Consider the following 10,956-nt stretch of genomic DNA (forward strand, 5'->3'; position numbering starts at 1 on the left):
TCAGAATCAGAATCAGGTTTATTGTCACATCACAGGTTTACAAGGTAAAAAAGTGGGTGAAATTAGTTTTTGTACATCGTTCCCATCGCAACGTTATTTCCATAGAAAGAAGAAGGGGCGGAAGAAGAGCCTCTGGCGTCTGGCAAATTTGTTTTCAAATACAAAATATTCTTTTTCGTCAGGGCTGGTATGGATTTGATTGATTTGAAGGGGTGAACCACTTAAGCCCTACAATATGCTTTGTCGTACAATGAATAGCAAATTCAATGCATTGTGAGCTTGTAGATCGGATATCTTAGCAATTTTTGGAAGATTGTAGGCCAATCCCAAGAAACTCTAATCATGATCATGTATTAAGACTCTGCCCCAACCAAGTTGTGAACAATGAATAGGCCTACAAATTGTTATAATCCAAACAGAGACACAGGGTTCTGTGATTTTAAGCACTTTTACAGTTAGCCTGTGTGTGTTTAAAAAGCTCTACACCAAATCCCTTTGCCGAAAACAGTCGATATACAGGTTCACAAAGCATCACACTGTGACATGTTGTTAGCTTGTAGATCAACTATTTTCGGCAAATGTTCACCCCAAATAGCGGTGCTAGGGTTCAGATGGTTAAACGAACATCTGACAAAGAGAAATGTGGACACCTTGAAAGCAGGCCAGAAAGATACAATATTTGGACAACAAATACTTCATAAAATTTAACGGAACATCAGAATAGGCTAAGTGTATCCAGTCCCAAAGAACAATACATGGTAATGAATAAACTAAATAAATACATAATATACAACCACGACAAGTAGGCCTACTGACAGAATTTTTTATCCCAGGCTGGAGATAATGAACAGCAAACCGCAAAGATTATACAGAATATGAAAACATATGGGTTTGAAGTTGAACTCGTAAAGATGTAGGCTAAAAATAAATAATAATAATCTTTGAACAAAAAAAATGCATACACTTAAACAGCAAAAGCCTACAGCATATGGCAATTTCAAAAACATCAAAGAATATTTAAATGACTTAAAGAAATCTATTTCCCCTGAGAAGAAATCAGTGATTCTCAAACAGTTTGGGTGCATTGCTAGCATAATAGGCTAATGCTATAAATGAGTAATAAACCTTTTAAAGAATATAACATTACAAATAAGAAATAGAGTGAAAGAGTTTCATTTATAAAACAGTATAATGGCAAATAAGTAACCTATTCAATAACAGTTGTGCTGTGTCAGGTTTTTCATTTAATTTGGTTTAACAGCTTACAGATCTGCAGGTTCACACAAAGTTTCCCAAAGTTTTAGTGTTCCATTTTCCACACTCCGCGTACCCCTTGGGGTACACATACTGCCATTTGAGAAACACAGGCTTGTCTATTTGTATGTCTGCTTCTGGTGTTTAACATTCTCCTTTTGTTTATATTCTACTTTTTGTGTATAACAAAAAATGAATAAACATTGAATCATAAAAAAATAAAAAGAAACACAGGCCACAGCTGCACTCATTCTCCTTTTGCTGTCATCCTTTGCCATACTCAGTAGACCTGAGGCCGATTCTAAAAACGCCTTCCTAATCCTAAAGTTTTCTGAAAAACTTCAAATATGCATTCAAAAATTACAACAAATGTATGTTGCTATATACTGTACATAGCAACAGGAACCCCAAAAGGGGTTCCCGTCCTGAAAGGTATAGTTACAAATAGGGGTTCCCGCCCAAAATGGGTTAACTATCCTTAGTCTCGCATAGCACGGCGATTGGAGATATCTGCATACAGATGTACTGTACGGTATGTCTTGTGACATCTAAATTCATTGTAGGGAAGTCAATGTGTGCTTTTTTCCCTTTTTCATATTCAAAAGAAATCAATCAATCAATCAATCAATCAATCCAACAGGTGAGGTTCGTGCTGTTTAAGGGCATCGTAAAATGCTGCTCTGATTTTTATCCCCCCTGTTTGTAGCCTTGTCGTGTACAGCGTCCTCATTTGTTCCATGCTTGTCTTCTCGGCTTGAATCCTGGCATAGAGTTCAGGATGGACCATGGGTCCTAGACTGTCTGCTATAGCCATGACTGTGGAAACGTTTTGAGTCAACTGTGCTCTGTTCTGGACCACAAATTGTGCTGCGTGTAAGAGAAAAAGAGAGTGATTGAGATGAATGCATCACAGAAAAGTATATTTCATTATATCAATGACAAATAAAGCTCTGTCATAGATTCTCACATAAATATCAGTGTAACAATTGTACCAATTTATTTATATATTATAGATTTGAAAGATATTGAGGATGTACACTGTGGCAGACAAAAGCTTTCAGTCAACAACCTACTCACTAATTACATCATTCAAGAATTGAATAGAGCAAGAACAGAAAAGGCTCACCTTTTTCTGCATCAGTTTTTTCTGAAGTCAAACTCTCGTCAGCATCCTGTTAAACACAATCATGTTATTTCAATCATATCATGCCTGAGCGCTGTTGAACAACATACTGTATGTCTTTTGTGGTATTGGCTACAGTAGTGGTCTTTAACCTGAAAACCAACAATAAGATGTGTTTTGGCCACTGTTAGATTTCATGTAGAAATAACCACTAATTATTGTTTCAGTAAATCTCTCAATACAACATTTAATTAGGCCTTAAGCCCAACTCTTAATTCATGGTAAATGGTGTGTGAGGAGAATAGGCCTAGAGGCTATCTGCGTTGCCTGTGGAGAGAGATTGTGGCTGTTTGCACGGTGCACACCCAGAAAAATGTCACCACATAGTGAGGTGGGATTTTGGGTCACATTAAGTAGCTTAACTCTCTTACGTTCTATAGAGCTGGGAAGGTATGTAGACAATTGTGACAAACTCACAATTAAGTGTACAGTATGTAAACCATTTTCTTCCTATTAAATGAGCAGCCATGCATTACAAAAAGAGGTGCAAATTTAGAGTTTTTAGAGATATGAGCCGTAATGTGTATATAGTTATGTATCCCCCTAACAAATAATTCCTTAGGGAGAATGATAATTTTTTCATTTCCCTTATGCCTGTCTTTCTAAAATATTTATATTGTACTGCTACTTCTTCATATTCCTGCTAAACGAATTGCTTTATTCTTTAGGGTTAGAAAATGTTAATAATACATTACCCTCAAGAATAAAGCAATATGAGTTTAGAAGGTTAATAATTAGGCGCTCGGGTGGCACAACGGAAAAACGTCTCCCTACCACCTCGGAGGTTGTGGGTTCAAATCCATTGTGGTGCTTTGTCGAGCGTCTATACGAACACAATTAGCCCGTGTTTGGGGGAGGGAAGCTGGACGGGGAGGGTGATATTTGTCACTGCACGTATTCCTACAGGCTGGGTGGGAGTGTTGGGCGGGAGGAGTAGCCCTCCCGGTGGGGGCTCCTCACTAGCACAACAGCAGTGACAACACACAAATGGAGTAATTCATTGGCATAACGATTACACTGGGGAGAAAAAATGGGTATTATAGCAAACAAAATAATAAGGACATTTTGTCCGGTTGCTATGGCAATCTGCAATGTCCAGCATCTTTTGGAGGACACACACTAACATTGGTTAGTGGTTAGGTATGTTATGTAATGTTGTGGCTATTATTAACAAGCCAATGAACGAAAGTGAAGGGAAAACAGTAAACTGTAAAGTGGAATGTCACCTTGGGTGTGGAAAATCACATGTGGAAAGAAAAGTCACCTTGGGTGTGTTGAACTAGAATGTTTACCTGAAACTGATGCTCTTGATATGACATTAAGCAAAGCATTTTGTTGCCATCTAGTGTATGAAGGGTGAAATTACATGACTGCCACAGTCTCCACACTTCTGCAAATGACATGGCCTGTGCATGCGATGTCTGCACACACTGTGTATGCGCTATAATCAAGACCTTTACAGTCACGGGGTACGTATGTGCAGTTTTCTCTTGTCTCTCTTTTGTTAACATAGCCTTGGATCAAGACTATCATAGATGTATTTTATCGAGTCTGACTTTTACTTTCGTAGCTACGATAGTCTTGGCTATCACCCCCCAGTGTGTCCTGCACTTTCACCAGTAAAGCCCGTACTTCTCCGTACATGTACAAATTATATATATAAGGTGCTTACCCGGTTTCCCCAAATGTTAACTCGTGCTTCGAAGTCTTTGTGCACTGTATTAGTCTGTCTATTTTTCAATATATATGTTGTTTTAATCCCGTCTGTGCCCGAACGCCATTTCCCCCCTCGTTTACTTCCTGTTTACATTGAGTGTAATACCGGCTTTCACCGGATGCGCCCCGTCACTACCGCCCATTGAGGAATACAGGGAACTTGAATTCCAACAGAATCCGACAGAGACGGGATTAAAACACGTATTAAAAAATACGGACTAATACAGTGCACAAAGACTCAGAAGCACGAGTTAACATTTGGGGCAACCGGGTAAGCACCTTATATATTTACGGAGAAATACAGTTAATTGAAGTAAAAACCCCCCTCAGAGGCCACAGATGGCTTCTACATCTCCACGCACACCATTTATGTCTAATGGTATTGGTATTGGTATTGGTATTGGTATTGGCTATAGTTATCTTTAACCTGAAAACCAGTCAAATGTCTAAAAGTTCCAATTTACACTAGACGTTAATATCAGATGCATTGTATTCACATTTTCGTGATGTGAGCTGATATGAGTCCAGGACTGCCAGCTGTACGCCTACTTTCTAGTTGATAATACAGTAGCTATTCTTCAGGTCAGTCAGTTGTGTTATGCACAACAACAGCTTACAATGATGTATTCAACAATTGATATACATATGATGTATACAATTGATTATTATTACAAAACATACATTAACCTCTTCAGCCCTATTTAAACTTTGGCTATTTGAAAATATCCGATCCACTTAGGGTTAGATTGCATAGTTTCAGGGTAGTTTTGATTCATTTCCCTGTATGGAGTACACAGCCAGTAGTAACCTATAGTCGTGACCTGTGCGCAGTCATCTGAAAGCTGTATGGAGGACAAAGGTTGAGCCTTTACCTGCTTTGAGGGTCCTTTACTTTTTCCAAAATCACCATGATCCACTTTTACATCTCTTGACACGGCTGTTGAAAGAGGTTTAGATTTGTTTTATTTAAAGTATTTCAAAGTATTAATTATTCATGATATATATATATGTGTGTGTGTGTGTGTGTGTGTGTGTGTGTGTGTGTGTGTGTGTGTGTGTGTGTGTGTGTGTGTGTGTGTGTGTGTGTGTGTGTGTGTGTGTGTGTGTGTGTGTGTGTGTGTGTGTGTGTGTGTGTGTGTGTTTGCATCACACACACGCACGCATGCACGCAGTCGCACACACACACGCCACTCACTCACTCACTCACTCGCTCACTCACTCACTCGCTCACTCACTCTTGCATACTGTATAATCTGATGGGGACTAATGGGTCTGATTTGTCCTTGAGTTCACTCAGAACAGGCTTAATTCAATTAATTGTACTATTTTGGTTGTTGATACAAGTCAGATTTGGCTGCAAGTCCATTTCAGAACCAAATCTTTCTACTGTGAAGTCCTCTAATACACACACACACACACACACACACACACGCACACGCGCACACACACACACACACACACACACACACACACACACACACACACACACACACACACACACACACACACACACACACACACACACACACACACACACTCAATTAATAATTTATACAATCATAACATCAAAAGTATTTTTAGTGCAGAATGCATGAAAAGACATATACTGTACCTTGTGACCTGCTACTGAAAACTGGCAGAGAAGGTATAGCTGGTGGTAGACTGCAGCTATTTGGTAGTACACACTCCTGTCCGTCCACTTGGTCCTGAAGCAATGGTAATATAAAAATTCACAGCAAGGTTATTTTTTCTTGTAACAAAGGAAAATTAGAGTGCATGTACTGTACTGTACCTACCAGCTCTGTCAAGACTTCATAGACAGCCTTATTGATTCCCTTCGCATTCCTTGAAACAACATGACTTGTCACTTCAATGCATTCTGAAAGGAAAACCACCATGAAATGCTGAAAGAATTTCAAATACTGTACATACTGTAGTTATATAGATATTTCGCCATTTTACAGTATAATTCCCCAGAATTATAGCTCTGTAGCAGAGTGAATGTTGTGCTGCGTATATAAGTGAAGATGTATACTATATATTTGATTATTACAATGATTAAATTTGTAAAAATTGCCCTAAATGTAAAAATATGGTCTGAACCTGTAAATCATGTTCAAAAGCGTATGTAAGGATATATAGGCCTAGATATATTCTGGCCTTTAAAGTATATTTCTCACATATACTGTATGTCCAAATTATATTTTTTCAGACTTGAAATGTATAATATAAATACACTAGTATATGAAATATAAAATTGTATATCTGAGTATTGATGTAATTTCACCTCTAAACAAGGGTCTCTTAGTGGACTCAGCATCCCAGCACCTCTTCATGAGGCCAACCAGCTCTTCTAATCCATCTGCGTCTTTCGGATCAATTCTGTCAAGATCGGGTCTGTCTCCCTGTTTAATCCTGAAGGCCAGAAGGCTGTAATCACTAACTACATAAAACACAGGAAACATATTTGTGTGTGCATGTGGCTGTTTGTTTTAAAGATTTGGAAAGAGCTAGAATTAAGGTTCTGGCTCATATTTTGTGGTTTAGATTAAGAAGAAGAAAAAAAAACATCAAGGGTCTAAAAGTAAAGCTTTCAAAAAATTTACACAGCAAAAATGTAAAACTTAATCAGGATATAGGTGAAAGGCTGAAGCTCATTAACAAATATGACAAAGCAAACTTGTTGATTGTGGGAACTGAAACTTCCTCTCCTATCCCACATTTGAACGTGTGAAAGATAGTGTCTTATCCACAACCACTCCATTTAAACTCCATTCTCTAATACTATATACTGTACAGTACATATATGTTTATAAACTTTATATGTGCTTCTGTATTCAAATGCAATAAGGAATAATTTACCTGGATAGGGCTCCTTTCCAGTAATAATTGTCCACAGAAGTATACCATAGCTAATAAAAAGGGGTAAAAAAAGAAAAAGAAAACAGAAGGTTGAAAATGGTTTGGAAAAAAATAAATAATTATGAAAAGCAATTTGAACTCTATCAATCGTTTTTGTTCAAGAGTTTACCTGTAAATATCATAAGAGCGAACACGATTGTATGCCCGTTCAAAAGCCTCAGGGGGTGTGTAGGCTGCAGTACCTCCATGGTCACCTTTGTCGCTGGTCTTCAAAACACTGGTGGACACGCTAGACAAGCCAAAATCTGATATCTATTGAAATAAAGAGGATCAAAAATGTTTTAGACATCTTTTATTTAAGTAGGAAATTAAAGAGACCCAGTGAGGATAAACATGTGGCAATATGCAATTTGGCCTGAGATGGTAATCAAACTGTTGGTTGTCATGGCATTAATTGGTAGAGCAAACAGGTGCTCCCTGATTAATTTGAATACAAAAGTAGATGGATGGATAGATATTTACCTTAGCATTTAAGTTGGCATCCAGTAATACGTTGCCTGGTTTCAGGTCCATATGCACAAGTGGCATTTTCTTACTGTGGAGGAAGTTCATAGCCAGGGCCACCTGGTCGGCCAGGCGGAAAACCAGGGGCCAGGGTGGGGGCTTAGAGAGGGCCTGCTGTAGGGACTGCAGGGAGCCTCTCTCCATCAGTTCCATTACTATACCCTGCCTCTTAAAGTCCATGCCGGGGGGATAGCCCTGGTACATCCCATAGACCCTGGGAAAATACTGAATGGTGGCAGAGTCCATAAGATCAGCCTCTCGCCCCAGGGCGGGACACGAGGTGTCAGAGCTGCAGAATGGCAGGGGCCAGTTTAGGAAGAGAGAGACAGCATTTACACAGCTACATGAAACTGACTTTGATAGTAATTAGTAAAGTAATTAGTGTGAAATAATCAACCTAATTAATAGTTGCAGATAAAATCCCCATCATAATGATTTAGCTTTTTGATCATTTTCATCATTACCCAACATGAAGCAGCTTAATGGCCACTTCAAAGTGCCAGTCCTTGTGTTTGGCCCGTAAGACCTCTCCAAAGCCCCCTGAGCCAAGGCTTTGCCAGTTCTCCAGGCTTTCATCGCCAATTGTCTCTCTGCCACGCTGTGTCAGCTGTCACCACAGGACATACAGTATACTTTAAAAATACATTCCACTTAAATGTCTACTAAACATGTATATACTTTTATATAAGTAACTAATTCTACTCAAACCTTTTGTACTTTTAAAATTACATTCTACACAAAAGCTAATTACGGTATGTCTACTTTTTGTACATTTGAAGGTACATTCCTCTCAAATTATATTTGTACTAAACACATTTTCTTTATATTTATTTTCAGCAAGCCCATGCAATTTCTCCATAAACAGTTTTTTCTAGTGTTGCATAGTACATTGTCTTGAAATAGGAGGAAATTGCAGAACTACATTGTTCTGTGTTTTCGGCCTCAAGATTTGTCATGACCCACTTCCTGATAATAAAGGTTTTTATATAGTTTTGCTTATCTGAGTTCTCTTCTTGTTTTGTCCTCTCCCCTGGCCCCCACACACATGTAAAGCATCTATTGAGTACTTAGAAAAGCGCTACATAAATTCCAGATAATATTATTATTATTATTATTATTATCGGTTTTCTTTTTCTTAGTTATTATAATTTTCAACACAATTTTATGGTAGCCTACTTACCATATCGTGAATGTGTTAGGAAATATGATATGGTCCTCAGATTACTTTTACTTGGCAGTTATGTGTCGCTGTCCACTTCTTTGTGTCCACCCCTCTACTCTACTCTGTTTGAGGAAAGTACTTGGTACTGGGGGGTGTGGTTTGCTGTACATGAGGAGGGCCAAGGGGTGGCATCCAGTGCAGCATGCTTGTGTTGAATATAGGCAATGTAAAACCAGTCAGGTCCATTGATTTGGTAGTCAGAGACACTAGCAAAGGAGTCAATCTGATTTGTGTCTGTTTTAGAAACATCCTGAACACGCAAAAACAAGCTGAATTTAAGTTTGTTACCTCAAGATTTATGTTGGCTTGTTTTTGTTTGGTGGTTAATAAATGCAGGCTGGCTTCTACCAAAGACTTTTCTTCGATTCATCCTTCCAGCTAAAAGAAAGTGGAACAGAACATAACATGGCGCCACTTCTCCATTGAACTCAATGGACGCGGGCCGCCATGTTACTGTATGTTCTGTTGCCCTATTACTTTGAATGGTGTGCACATTCTATATAGTTCAGAAGTGGGTTGCACACATCCAGTTCGTCGCTGGTGCTGGACACAGAGTAACAGTTTTAAAGAATAAAAGTCTGCACAACAGCATTACTCCTAATAGTGTTTTTTACCAGGTTGTGAAAGCAAGATGGTCTATATTCAGTTGCTGCGCTACTCGTGACCTTTTCCTCATTGGCTGTCCTTTAAGTCAATGGGGACTCTGCAATGCCTTCCAATACTCTGAACGGACGCAAGAGCGTTGTCACCATAGAGTTATAATATATCAAGAGAACTTTATTTGATTGATGAATCGCCCAAACAACACAGTTTACCGACAGCACCCCTCCCCCATCTGTCTGATACAATAGCCTAGTTAAATGATTAGATCATTAGAAACTCTGCGGCCGCAATGAGGCACTCAGGTCAGGATTATATTACATAAAAATTCATAGATTAATAAGAATGAAATGTGCTGTGTCTCTGAAACAGTGTTCAAAGGAGCTGAATATATTATACTGCAGTTTGTATTAGAAGCCTATAGGCTTATTGCACAGGCTTCGTCTATCCAGAAACAAGTTGGTCAGAATGTATCCAGGTTTAGATCCAATATGCTTGAGGTGTGATCAGGACCTGGCCACCCTTTGTCATTATGTTTTGGGGCTGTTCAAGGTTATCCAAGTTCTGGTCAGAAATATTTCATACGTTCTCGTATGGTACGGCTGTGGACCCCAATCCTTTGACTGCGCTGTTTGGTTTGGGTCCGGTTTCACCAGAGACATTTGTGCCCCCAGGCCAATTAAAGGCCATAGCTTTCTCTTCATTACTAGCCAGAAATTTGATTTTAGTAAGCTGGAAGAAGGCTGTGCCACCTACCCATAAACGATGGGTGGAGGAGGTGATGACATACCTAAAAAGTTAATGTTTAAGATAAAATATCCAAGGAGAAAAGCTGATATTTTTAAGGGTCTGGATTATTTTGAATCTGAATTCCCTCAAAGGTTGAACTGATGTTTCATTGAAGCATTGTATTCTGTATTTGTATTTTGGCTACTGAAGAAGTCTCAACATATACATATATATTTGTTTTTAATGTTTTTTCCCCCCACTCTTTTCTTTTTACCCCTGGGCACTGTGAGTGTTGTACGTAGTCACACTACACATGGTGAGATGCAAAGATGATGTTGAAATATGATTACTCTTGTTTTAAGTTGGCCATCCCACCCATGACCCAGGACCCATTAAAATTGCATTATAAAACAAAATGTGAGACGCCAGAGGATTAATTTATTTCAATCTATAAGTAGCCATCATATGATCCTATAGTAACATTTTTCCTCATTGAAACCTCAATCACTTTGGTAACCACTTCAATTAGCAAGCTAGATACCATAGTTAAGGTTGTATTCAATTAGCTGAAAGTGACAAGCAATTTTTCTGATGAAAAGACTGCTGCTGTGAACCTTACATCTTACATTTGTACGATTGAAGCCCAACACCATCTGCCCCATGTTCCCTCCAATCCGTTTAATCAGATATTTCCACCCACCAGTATGAAACATTGTCGCCGTCTCAATTTGGCACGGCTGTGCGGGTGCTGAAACAGCACGTCATACTGTGTAGATATAGATTTTCCAGTATTGTTTCATTCAGACCCATAGAAAAGACCAACCAA

General features: G+C 38.8%; 1 protein-coding gene across 3 annotated transcripts; it reads right to left on the minus strand.

The window, feature by feature from the left end:
• LOC308091772 (receptor-interacting serine/threonine-protein kinase 3-like) lies at nt 1–8,887 on the minus strand. Of its 3 annotated transcripts, XM_080437492.1 has the most exons (11): nt 8,760–8,887; nt 8,044–8,186; nt 7,538–7,868; nt 7,185–7,327; nt 7,016–7,065; nt 6,441–6,596; nt 5,950–6,032; nt 5,766–5,859; nt 5,026–5,090; nt 2,381–2,426; nt 1–2,121 (listed from the first exon to the last, which is right to left on the minus strand). In XM_080437492.1, the coding sequence occupies exons 1-11, from the start codon at nt 8,760–8,762 to the stop codon at nt 1,883–1,885; spliced, it is 1,353 nt and encodes a 450-aa protein (XP_080293618.1). In that variant the 5' UTR covers nt 8,763–8,887; the 3' UTR covers nt 1–1,882. The 3 variants fall into 3 exon arrangements, with proteins under 3 accessions (XP_080293618.1, XP_080293619.1, XP_080293620.1); XM_080437493.1 differs by lacking the exon at nt 7,016–7,065 and having other exon boundaries at nt 6,441–6,568; XM_080437494.1 differs by lacking the exon at nt 8,044–8,186 and having other exon boundaries at nt 8,760–8,828.
• Nucleotides 8,888–10,956: the final 2,069 nt, after the last annotated feature.

Source organism: Gymnoscopelus braueri (assembly GCF_963280865.1).
Source record: "Gymnoscopelus braueri genome assembly, chromosome: 9".
NCBI classification, from domain to species: Eukaryota; Metazoa; Chordata; class Actinopteri; order Myctophiformes; family Myctophidae; genus Gymnoscopelus; species Gymnoscopelus braueri.

Bases quoted from the DNA above. Each gene is read 5' to 3' on its own strand.
- LOC308091772 (XM_080437492.1), bottom strand. The intron at 5,860-5,949 runs GTAGGTACAGTA...CCATTGCTTCAG, and splicing joins ATGAAGTCTTGACAGAGCTG to GACCAAGTGGACGGACAGGA. The intron at 5,091-5,765 runs GTACAGTATATG...CTCTTTCAACAG, and splicing joins TTTCAGTAGCAGGTCACAAG to CCGTGTCAAGAGATGTAAAA.